A 13501-nucleotide genomic window follows, 5' to 3' on the forward strand; every position below is an offset into this window, starting at 1 on the left:
ATGAATTATTTATAATAATATTTCTTCATGCTATAAGCTATTATAGAGTACCTATATGGGTTAATATAATACTGCAGCCATTGAATATCGGAATTAAGGGTAGATCGCGTAGGTACAATTTAGCCTTTTGGAACAGCATTGTGAATATTTTTTGAGTAGCCATACCAAAAAAAATCTCTTAAAGGTATTTAAAGATACGGTTTCGTACTAAATAGACCTCAACGTTGTCATATTTATCATTATATAATTTTCAAAATAACGTCAAATTAAATATTTTAATCAGCTAATTAAAAAAAAAAAGATTACCATTAAAATATATTTTTTAATATTAAGCATAAATATATTTTAATTGAAATATGAATAAGTTTTAAACCAAATAGAGCCATTTTTCTATGGATGTCGCTTCTTAAGATTGAACACATTTTTGAATCTATTGCTTCTATCTACTTGCGTGATGTTAACGAATGAACACTATATGTAATTGTTTATTGTATACATTTTGTGGACGCTTGCTGGACAGTTTGTTGATTTATAAATTTATTTTATTTTGCTAGTTGTATACAATCGTAAAATTCGTATAATTTGGCAACATTGCAGAAAAATAAATAAATTTTACGTAGGTATACGAAATAACGTGTTATTTTAATGGTAAAGACGATGAGCACAGTATATATATTATCGGACTGGAGTCTCTTCAATAAGTAAATAAAAACGAACATTTTCTCGTCATTTTCATCAAATAAATAAATTTAAAAAAAATCTAGTTTTGCTTTTAAATGTTTATTTTGTTTGCACCTACAACCATTTAAGGAGGCATAGCTTAAAATTGCATCCAGTCTTTTCATTCTCTTACAAACATTCTATCTTCAGATGCCTGGGCCTTTCTTAATCTTATAATAATATTACAACATAACATCATGTATGATATCAGAAGTTTACACGCGAATTTTAATATACATCAATGATGTTAATTGTAGGTAATGATTTCAGACATTTTTTATTTTTATTTTTTATGACTCTATAGAAAAAATCCAAACTGCAAAAATCCGACGAGAATAAGCAGCGAGTTACCGAGCTCAAAGTCGCTGTCTACGGTCTTGTACAAGGCGGCGGCGGCAGTCATGCCCTGCATCATCATGATGTTGTCGAAGCGTCGCAATGCGGGGATTGCCATCGCGATGATTGTGATCTGAGGCGCCACCGCTAATCACTGACATTATCGTGCCGACGGCGGCGGTCGCAGAACGCGTACTGCGGTGGCATCTGATGCTCACCGACCGGCGGTTGACCGTGCATTTTTGTCGTCGCGATATCCCGGCAAACAGCGGTAGGCGGACGGCGTGTCGGAAGGTTGCAACTGCGGCGATGGTGGTGGACGACGACGCACGTCGCTTCACAGCAGCGTTCGAGACGCGACAACCGCGATAGCGAAGACGACGCGGCACTGGCGTTTTGATCGTTATGCCGCGTGCCGGTGCACCGCTGCTCGAGAGTTTGGCGACTGTTCAGCTGTTCTGCCCGTCATTTTGTATAATATTTTTAATGGGAGAAGTATTTGCGTTGTCTCAGGAAAACAGCTTTTCTTCTCGTCCTGGAAGAGATTGGTCGTTTTCTTGTCCGACAATCAATTGGTGCGCGCGACCGTGCACGTTTGAAACAAACGGACGAGAGTTGCGGCGGCGACGACGACGACGACGACAACGATGCGGACAACCCGAGCGCGGCCCATTCACTGATTGGAGAAAAGATCTGCCGACGCCGCCACCGCCGCCGCGCGGTCACCCAGTTTTATTGAAGTCGTCGTCGTCGTCGGCGGCGGCGGCAGCGGCAGCGGCAGCATGCATCCGGCAGCCCCTACTATATAGTGTAGCGTTCCCGCCGCCCCTACCCGCGGTGCAAACCTTTTGACTGTTCATTAAAAAAAAAAAACCCAACCGACCGACGCAAACCCGCTCTGCTTCATTCCATTCAGTACGAATAATGCGATCGCTTATAATAATACAAATGCGCGAATTATAATAATATTATGTGTGTATACTACACAAACGACAAATGGCTAAAATATATTATTAATTATTGTTTTATACGTTAATAATATTATAGTTTTGTCGGTCAGCCGTGATTGATTATTAATATACCTAATAAAATAATATATACTCGTAATAATTATGATACAAATACGGTGATACGCGTTACTATTTACTCTAATGCACGTGAGCTTTTCTTCTATTTCTCCTACCGATTTCTTATGCAGTTTTCGGACCAGATTAATGTATGTTAATACTTATGAAAATATTAAAGGCAGTTCTAGAGCATGTTATCAGGGCCTCAAAAGGACTATTTTTTGGTTTAGATTCCTGGAGTGCAAATAAATAAGATATACTTTTTTTTTAAACAATTATTATAATATTTAAATGTAACTATAACTATTATTACTATAATTTGTTGTATGTATGCACCTAACCTAACCTATACTTATTTATTATTTGGTTTTTATTTATTTTTAAAGGATTTAGTTTCAATTCAATGAAAATGTTATCATATAATATTTATTATTTTTCAATGTACCTACAAAGAGATAAATATGAAACCAGATGATAAATTGTTACGCAATAATTCACCCATTAATTCATGTGGCCACAAAGATTATAATTTATAATGCTTCGAACCATTAGTAGTGAATAACTTTTCTTATTAGTTGGGAATACTCAATATTTTTTAAATCTTTAATCATAGATTACGGGTTTTAATCCCGGTCCAAATTCATATTTTGTACTTAATTAATTCATATACATAGTATATTAGTATAAAGTACATAGTTATATATATATATATATAATATATATTGATGCGTATACTAATGCATATAATACAATAAGTGGTCAATGCTCAGTACTCAGTAGGTTGTAGGTATAAAATTTACTTATACAGCTATACACAGATGTATAAATTAGTAAAACAAATATTTTTTTTGTTAATTATTATGTTCCGAACAGTACTTTATCGAAGTACACATGCGTGTAATGTGAGTATGAGACGGATAAACTTGACTAGAATTTTCCAAATTTACTCAATAATGAAACATTAATACAGTAAATTAACGTAATGGATATAAAGGCATTTAGAAACTACTTATTCCCTTATGGAACTACATATGAATAATGAAGATGATTTAGTTCATATATTATCTTGACAAGCCAGTAACCCGGCGAATAATCCTAGAGAAACAAGCGGCATCACACGAATCGTAGATATGACACGATGTATTATCAGACCAAAAGTAATTAAGACTCGTTTTGTCACTCAACTACTTATACATTTTCACGGATGTAAAAATAAAACAATGATACGAGAACACAGGCGTGAAATAACTATTTTTCTTCTTCAGAAACCATGACTGTTTCTTAAGACGGACCATTGAAAAACCAGCTAAACGTGAGTATATACAGTAACTAGTATGATCAGGGGTCACCTCGTCCATGCTTACCGCGGTCAGACTGCGCAGGTTTAGAACGGATTTCACCAAATTATGTTTAAATGTAATTGAGAATATTAGACGATTATTTGTTACAAAAAACGATAAAACTTCATAAGAATATCATAAAAACAAAGACCCACCTAATTAAATATTAAATTGTAATTAACTGTTTAAAAAAAATATTTTTATACATATAGAATAATAGATATATTAGTTACCAATCAATGTAAAAATAATTGGGACAATGAACATAATATATAACATATTTAATACTATTTACGTTAATTTTTTTCATACCCTCTATTCTTATCAATTAATAAACTTTCAATTAAATGTTAACCTTTTAGAAATGATAAATAAAATAAGCCTGCATAATATTTATCATATTAATAAATTATAGGACTGATAAATTTTTCACACTAAAAATCATACTCACTTGAAGTATAACCATATTCATCCTCTGATTCTGGATCAGCATCAATTTCTACTTGTGATCTTTTAACATTACCAGCACTAGACCGCATTATCTAAATATAAATTTAAATTTTATACTGTATTAGCTATAATATTCAAATTATACTTGGAATGGTTTTTTTTTTTTTTTTTTTTTAAATAATAGGAGATAATCCGAGATATCACTATTTCAATAGGATACCTATATCATAGTATACGTAACTACGCAAGAGTTTTAGTCCATATAAAAGTAAAAATTTATCTTCATCACACAAAAAATTGAAAACCATTGCAATACAAATGATTCTGAGCCATTATACCTCAAAATCGTCAACATTTTTTACTATATACAAATTTAATAAATATTTTACTTATATAAAGTAAAATGAAATAATAAATAATACTGAAAATAGGTACAAATATAGAATATGATCTAATTAAATTGACAAATATTTTCCGAATAAAATTTAAGTAACGTAGGTACCTATACTAAATTAACAAAATGTATTCATCGTCTTACTTCTTGTCCAGAATGAATTCTAATACGGCCTTCGTTATCTCTATTATCATCATCATCTTCTTCACTATCTTCACTTTTATTAGATTTGATGGATTTTTTACGGTCGAATGAACTCATAGCTTTGATTTGAGCTAATGAATTCTTACGAATCCGAAAATTATCTTCATTAGCATTGTCTTCACTTTTCTGTTGCCAACTTGAAATCCTCTAAAACATAAAGATAAATAATAATTTTATGTCTTAAAATAAAATGTTTTTTCTCTTTACATGTTTTACACTATTAACAGGTTTCATGGGCTCTTGTGATACTTTAAACGAATCTCCAATAACAGCAGATGATTTTGACTGTTCATATTGATCTTCGGACTAGAGTGAATATGAATAAATTATTTAACCTAAAATATATTTTAAGAACTTACCCAACATACAAGTGATTGTACAAGGAAAATCACTGGGTTACCAGCTGAACGAATTACTGCAACAGCTTCCTCATGATTAGCGTGTCGAACATCAGTCCCATTAACTTCTAATATTCTATCACCTGTCTATTGATTTCACAAGTATAATGTATAAATATCAATCATAATACACTAAAATGTAACAGAATATTTACTTTTAATTGACCATCTTGACCAGCAGGACTTTGAGGAAGTACATTTTTTATAAATATACCTGATATAGCTGCGCTATTATTTGTATTAGTGCTGTTGAAAAAATCAACCTAAAAAATACAACCATCATTAAAAACTTTTTTAATGTTTGATGTATATAACTAACCTTTCCTCCAACAATACTAATTCCTAAACTCTCATTTGGTTCTCTCCAAACTGTAACTTCTCGTTGAGGACCCCAACGTTTAGCCAATAAGGAAGCTGCTGATTGTTGTCTAGATATAGTCATGGTGAATACACTTCCTTCACTTCTATCTAAGCCGATTCCGGTACTTGGAAACCGATAAATACGTGTTGGAGGACCTTCAAAAGTTCCAAATTCAGCACTTCCCAAACGCAATACATTTTTGTCTAAAGATGTATAAGCATCCACTTCAGTGAGTCTTTCTAACTCTTCAGTTTTAACTTTTAATTGATGTTCGATTTCATCTTCATTTAAATTTGATGTTATAGATATACTTTGAGTAAACTCTGACAATCTATCAGTTTCTTCACGTAATTTCTCATCTAACTTCTTAATAAATTGACTGCTAGTAAACTTTGCGCATACATATTTGTCGCTAGTTTTGAATATCTTATAATAATTGATAACGTTTTCAAAACTCACATCATTTATTGGTTCAGTTTCATTCCAACTCTTTGTTCGTTGAACTGAATGACATTTTGTGCACAAAACACATTCGGATTTAGACTTTGTTGATATGGCCAACTGTAAACATGGGTCGTTAGACTTTGATCTAGAAACTTTAGAGTGAGACTTCTTATTAAGTAAACGATCTTCAGTTTCATGTGGCTCAACAAAAGGTGATCTGTTAATATAACATTTAATATAATACATCAATTATATGAATGTTAAATAAAATTAAAATATACTATATAATATGATAATTGGTTTACACAAGATTATACCATCTACGGCTTGTAGAATATTAGTACCACGTGAAAAAATAATTAAACATGCGATTTCTCAAACAGAAATTTTACATTTTAAATAGGTATTAGGTATAAACATAATATCTATACTATATATGTAAGTCATATCCGTCTTACATATGAGTAATATAACAAACTGACGCTCAGTAAATCACATTTAGCTTCTTTAGTTTAAAAATGAGAGTGAATCGACCTATAATGAAACTTGATGGTTACAAAATTATCTTTGCGTACTTGGGTTTTTTACGATCACTCAGTTTTTTAGTGAGTTATAAGCATTTTTAATTTACGCTATATTATATTATAGGTACTCAAAACTTACTAAAAAATTGAATTATCGTAAAAAACTCACATACAAACACAGATAATGACATCATGTTCTTACCACCAAGTTTCATAATAGGTCGATTTACTCTAACGTTTTAACTAACGAAGCTCAACGAGATCTGTTGAGCGTAAATTTGCTTTGTTACGCACTTGTAAGACGGAGACAAAAAAGCCCGTGCGTCCTCTTAAACTACAGTATGGGTAATATTAAATAAGTAGGACTTATACAAAAAAAAAAAAAAGTTACCTAATAAAATATTTTTATGTTTAGAATTTATGTTAAAATTTAAATGATTGAAATATTTTATAATTTTTCTATTATAATAATTCCAATACAAAGCAAATAATCAGCGAATTGAGTATCTACAATCTACATAATATTATTACTTCCAACAAAAACCGATTTAAATAAGCAACGGGCATATTATAATTGTCTCGTTGACAGCTATAATTATAGATAGATCTAGATTAGAATCTAGATTAGATATACGTATTTCATATTAGACAGCCCCCGTGTTATTAACGCATACTAAATTTTACGTTCAAAAGAATCTGTTTTACTCTGATATTTTAGATTTTAAGCGAAGCGATGAATGTATTGATTTTACAAAGATACACTTTTTATTTATTTATTTTTGTGTTAGTAAACACTTATAGTAGAAAAAAAATGATAGAATTTGCAATATGGCCAATAGCTGCAGGTGACAATTTAGTATTTATATTAACTATATAGCATAGTATATAGTACCTATTTTTAACTATACAGCCAGTAGTTACAAATATTACAATGAATTCCGCGTTATCGGATTATTATTGGTACTGCAGGGTGTGTGAAACATTAAAATTAGCCTCTACAAAAAAAGTGATTTCTGACGTTATAGACGATATTTTAAAATTTAAAACTGTTCATATTGTTAATATCTTTAATTTATCCAATAATGTTAAAAATTACAGATTAAAATAGATTCTTCTGAATGTAAAATGTGTTAGGAATTACTTCGGTAGTGCGTTACACGTACAACACATGTGGGTGTAACAATCACATAAAAATATTTAAAAATTTCAAATAAACGAATGATAATTTCAAAACAAAACCCCTCTTCGCAAAAGTACTTAATTTCTTATTGGTTACAATAGGCTTCAAGTTTCAATCAGAAAAATACGTAGGTACATAATAATATGTTGAATTATACTTGTGACTAGTATGTCTCAGTGTAGTATGCTACTATTAATCAATTAGTTAATCACAGAATAAGTTAATAGGAAAGTCAACTATAATGATGGTAATATAGAGATAAAGCATTATATTTGTTTATCTTATATAAAATTAAATAATTTTATAACTAATTAAAAACAAGCACAAAAACTATCATAATGTTGTAAAACAATACATTCGACATAATTTAATATAGTCACGCTAAAAGTTATATATCTAATTACCTTTACCAAATACCAATAAACTATATTATATAATAACCAATAGATTAATATAATAAATAGGTAATAATACATAAAGTTTTTACAGTGAACCTGTAGGTATTCATAAAATATATAAATATTATATAGAATCTATGCATTATATAAAATAAATCGAACATATTATGTATACCTTTACGGACATTCGGCATTTCAGACGAAGTTAAACAGCCTACGGTAAAATGACTGGAAGTGTTTTAGCTGACAAGACAAAAAGTCGAAATAAATATAAATGTTCAAATCCATAAAATTTTCCTCTAAGAAATGATGCACCTAAATTAATTATAGAGGTACCTCGTCATTGAATAAGACATTATTGAGATGAATATGTTAATAATTTGAATTGAATGATAAATTATTGAAAAACGACTTTGAATGATAAAGATAAGTATATCAAAAATTTAATTTATATCAAATTTCAATAAGTCTATTATAAGGTAGGACTTTAAATTTTATTATATCTATATTATTATAATTATTTTCTTAATTTGGTGGGTAAAATTAAATGCAAAACATAGCATATAATTCAATTTTGACGTACCATACAATAGTATTTTGGACAGGCTAGTGATATAAATAGCTGAAGATTAATATAAACAACATTCAATCAAGCAAAATATTTTTAAAAAACTTCTGTGTGTATAAAATAATAATTTATTTAATTTTAAAAAGTTTAAAGTCTCTACAATTAATATATTTGGTACACATATTTATTACAGCCAGTAACGTAGTGTGAAACTTGATAGTCATTGGATTTAAATAGAAGGTGGAGGTCCCCTTAAACACGGAAATTAAATTATTAAATAGTGACGCTAGAAGCTAATAAAAAGTAGTAGGTATGTTATCAGATATATTTCCTTTTAACAGAAAATTGAAGAATCGTGGACATAGTGCAGTAAAAAAAATATCTAGAAGCATGCTAAATTTGTTCGAAATTTAATGAATTAAAAACTATATATTATATATTAATTTTTAGTACATTTATATTTTGTTGATTTGCTTTAACAATAATATATATAACATCTATAATAAAAAAAATTATATACATAATAATATAATTATTGTTTTACTACTTTAACATATATTTTTTTGTATCTATTTTTATTATGAGTCATAATAAAAATAGGTACTGTGGGTGTGGACATATCTTGAGAGCCCCGGGCCCCGATCTAAATACACCACAGTTTACACCCCAATAAATAATTAAACTGTACGCGGGAAAGTTCTGACTACCTATGTATTCGATAAATTAAAATTGCTATAAAAAAAAACACCTTGTATGAAAAACCTTGTTAATTTTCAATTTTTCATCTAAGAAAAAGTTCCCAATTCTAAAATCATAAACATCAATAAATAGTTCAAAAAAATTTTAAATTATATTATGTCTATTTAGAGGATGTCAGTGTATTTCCTTTATTTGGCCCACACGCAACATAGAAAATGTATGTTTAGCAAACCAACCCTGTGTTGTTACTTTTAATATTAGAGTAAATATTAAATTAAGCTATTGTCAAACTAATACCGATAGTTGTGTTCCTACTTTGACTTTTTTACGATAATCTAATTTTCATAACATTTAGAAGTATTTTTCATGATAAAATAACCGAAGTAAGGACATACCTTATTTTTTTTACTAAAAATTCAATTGTAGTCTAATTCACTCTAATTTTTAAAGTTATAACATAGGGTTAGGTATTTTAAATGCAAATTTGCTACCATGTTACACGCTAACACGTCGATCGGAGAGAGAAAATAAACAGTGGGCTGAGTCCCGACATCTTATTAAATGATGATTTAAATATTTGGAGGAAATTTCAAGTCTACGCGCGGTTATTTCTTTTGAATTACAAGAAAAAAGATGAAATCAACTTTTCCAAAACTATTAGTACGTAATTATTATCATTTTGCCGATATAAAATCTCTATTAGTTTTCCCCAAATGTGAAGAGAATAATAATATAAAATAATAAAATTCCTTACCTTTTAATAACTTTAAGAATAACTACGCTCAAAATTGAAAATATGAGGAAATTTACTGCTCCAGAACGTGAATAGACAAAACAAATGAATACAAATAAAAAGCAGATAAGTAAATGACGCTCTGTTGTTCATTAGTTGTCTATAGTCACTGTAATGAATGTGTGAATTTGAATTCAATAATATAAATCAATGTAAATGAAAACCCATTTTGAGCGAAGATCGTCTGTCAGCTTATAATATTACTAAGTAGATATATTTTATAATATAATTGTGATTAAAGTAAATTATTTTAAAATATTATAGACATTATAGGTATTAGTATTATGGTAAGATAAATTCAATTTGTCGAAAAAAAATGTATTTGAAAATGTCATCGTGTATATAAAATCTAATAATATATTTACTATTTAGAAGTTTCAAGTACCTACTCACGAATAATATTTTTAAATTACAAAAAATATCTTAAATCATTATCCATGGTTTAGTTTATAATTTCATCCAAATTTAAACTCTAAATACTAAATAAAAATAACCGTGTTTATACATTTTTTACATTTTATGCTTACGGAATTAACCAATTATTTTAAACTCACGAGGAATTTTATATTAAATTTTCAAATCTTAGATATAAAAATTTAAAAAATGTTATGAAGAATTTGCAAATTTTCGGGATTTTTACTCAAACTATAGAGGCTCATAAAAAAATATTGTGAATTTACACTTAGCTTCTTTTTTTTTACTTCCACTTGCAGCAACTTACGAGGAACCTAATAAAACAGTTTCAAGTTTTTTGATAGAGCGAAAATTTTTGTATAACATTAATTAAAAGAAAACTAATAAAATTCGATGATTCATATATCAATAAATAGTTCAACGTAAATCACAATATTTTGTGTTTAACGTTATGATCCATAGAAAATGGTTGTAAATTGAAAAGGTTGTGTATTCACAGTATTTTTTTAAAGAATTACACGGTTATAACAAAAACAAAAATCGATTTTATCGAAAACCAATTTTGCGTAAAAATTACTGTTTTCCTTATATTGAGAATTTTTAATTTTGACCTCCCAAATACATGAAAAAAAATAAATACTAGATTTCCTTTCTCATCGGAAAAGAAACTGACGTTGAAAATCAAAGACTTATTTCAGCTAATTATCGTGTACACAGACATACAAAAAAATACACACTCACACATTATTAATATATAATATCAACGCTCCACTCAGAATCTAAAATAATTTACATTGTTTGAAATATTTAGATTTTAGATCGTCAAAGTTGAAATTTTAAATTTAATATAAACATAAGAAATTGTAATTTTACGTTCAGAGTCATGGGGTCAATGTATTAGTTTGAAAACCATAATTTTATTTTAGTCGTATATAACAGAACATTTAAGTGTATAATTTAAAAATAAACACGGGTAGTAGTAATCATTAGGCGTGAATCACATTTTATAATTATTAATTAAAAATCGCAACCAAAAAACGAAATATAATTTAAATTATGTGAAAAAATCAATTAAGTTGATCTGAAAAATACTAATCATTGCCCTATATTACATAAACCATAATACATATTTATATAAATAAGGTTTCATTGCTTTAATAATCACGCTAAGGCAATTTTACATATTACTATTTACTATATAATTTATATTTTATTAATGTAACTTATAAAAAAAAACTTTGATGCATACCTATACATTTAATACATACAATTAGATTGTATTTTATATTACTGCACATGAATATAATATGATACATGTCTAAAAATATATCAATAATAATTATTAAAAGTATAAACAATTTTAATTAATAGTTCTTAAACATAGTAACAAATACATAATTATTTTTAAATCATGCGCTTAAATTTGTTTACGACATAAATAATAGACTTGAAAATCGATTCTAGTTCAACTTTCCAGTAGATGCCATTTTTTTAATTCGATTATAATTTTTCTATACGTTAGAAAAATAAACAAAATATACAAAAATGTATAAAAAATATCAACTACCGTCTTTTGGACTTGTCGTACCTATTAAGTTTCCATTGGCTAAGTTATTAATTCTTGATTTAATTTCAAGTTTGTATTTTATACTCAAAATGTAAAATAATTAATCAGTTAGATATATGTAACACTAATATTATATTATGCTCTCATTAATTCTAAAATTGTACACCGACAACTGGTAGTAATTTAGATTCTAAGCCGAGCGACAAATAAATTGATCTTTCAATGATATATAATATATTTATTTTTTATAAATATACGATATATAGTAAAAAAATGTTTCAATGTTTAATTTTGACTTTGAGGTTGGTTTGTAATAAAAATGAATATGATTAGTACTTTTACGAAATAAAAATTGAAAATTCTCAGTTATTTTTTCAGGATCATAAGAAAAACGACAAAAAGATGTCAATTTTTAAGGAAAATCTATAGTTTTTTTTTTTTTTTTTTTGATTTAACTACAGCTGAAAAACTAACAACCATAGATACTTGAAATTTTAATCAAATATGTTTATTAGCATTTTATACACATGGTATGATTCTCAAAATATGTTTATTCTTTTTGAAATAGGTATTTATAGACATTTTTTTGTATAAATATAGGTAAACAAGTTTTTACTCAACAAAAACATTTAAAAATGTAATACGAGGTTCCCATAAAATTAGTTTATACTGGAACCAATATTAATTTTAATATAAGATTGATTTTTTTTTATAGACGTTTGAATTATAAATTTGGACTAAATTTGGTATTCGAACCAAGAATAATGATTTCAAATAATTTGTTGAAATTCAAAAATATTTTTTGTGGTGATTTGAAACTTTTACTATATATATACTATTATATCATCGTCAATGACAGGAAAAAATCACTTATGTGTCAAATTTATAATTTTGATTCATTATTGGCTGAAAGGCGATCTACACACAAATTAGTTTTTTGTAAGCAACGTTTTATCATTGAATTTAGATTTAACATATCAAATTCAGTGACATACTAAATAACAAGGTACCTAACTTGATTACTACAATACAGCAATGCAGTTACCTACTTCCTTCACTTTTATTCTGATGATGGTGAGTCTATTAACGACTTCTGATATTTATAAATGGCAATCTAACTTTCATAATCTGAAACTAAATGGTATTCTAGAAATTTTGATGTATATAATAAATATCAAGTAATATTAAATGAAAAGTATTTCATTAATTCGTATATGGGTAGGTAGGTAGGAAGGTACTTAAAGTTTAGATGAGTGTCGCGGTACTCCCAAAAATGTGTGATCCACAATTCAAAGCATATAAGTATAACTGTCAAAATAATTAATATTTATAAATTATAATTTATAATTTATAAATATATAAATTTAAAAAAAAACTATTACTAAAAAGATATTTGTTTAATATTTTAATAATGTCTGCTTTAGAGAAACAGATTAAGTTTTAAAATATGGATTATAATTTAAAAAGTTTATAGTAAACTCAACGAAAAAATATAATAACACTGAAAAAATAAGTGCAATATATAATATTTGAGAACGTAAGATGTGTACATCTTCCAAAATGTAAAACAAAATAAAGAGTGTTTAATATTTAAAAAACACTTAAATAGGCTGAGTACATATCCTTATAAGTCTATAGATAATC

General features: G+C 27.9%; 1 protein-coding gene across 8 annotated transcripts in view; it reads right to left on the reverse strand.

Moving 5' to 3' along the window:
- Positions 1 to 13501, reverse strand: part of LOC107167794 (multiple PDZ domain protein-like) — a 71579-nt gene that overhangs the window by 42223 nt on the left and 15855 nt on the right. For 7 of the 8 annotated variants that reach the window (XM_089219492.1, XM_089219491.1, XM_089219493.1 and 4 more), the window contains 6 exons: positions 5229 to 5931; positions 5065 to 5172; positions 4871 to 4996; positions 4719 to 4817; positions 4452 to 4658; positions 3915 to 4005 (listed from right to left, as the gene is read on the reverse strand). In XM_089219492.1, coding sequence (XP_089075618.1) covers positions 3915 to 4005; positions 4452 to 4658; positions 4719 to 4817; positions 4871 to 4996; positions 5065 to 5172; positions 5229 to 5931 — 1334 coding nt within the window. The remainder of the gene's footprint in view (positions 1 to 3914; positions 4006 to 4451; positions 4659 to 4718; positions 4818 to 4870; positions 4997 to 5064; positions 5173 to 5228; positions 5932 to 13501) is intronic. The other variant, XM_089219494.1, reaches the window with a different exon arrangement.

The sequence above is a fragment of the Diuraphis noxia genome, unplaced genomic scaffold (assembly GCF_037042655.1).
Source record: "Diuraphis noxia isolate RWA-SAM2 unplaced genomic scaffold, SU_Dnox_SAM2 contig0002, whole genome shotgun sequence".
Classification (NCBI taxonomy): domain Eukaryota; kingdom Metazoa; phylum Arthropoda; class Insecta; order Hemiptera; family Aphididae; genus Diuraphis; species Diuraphis noxia.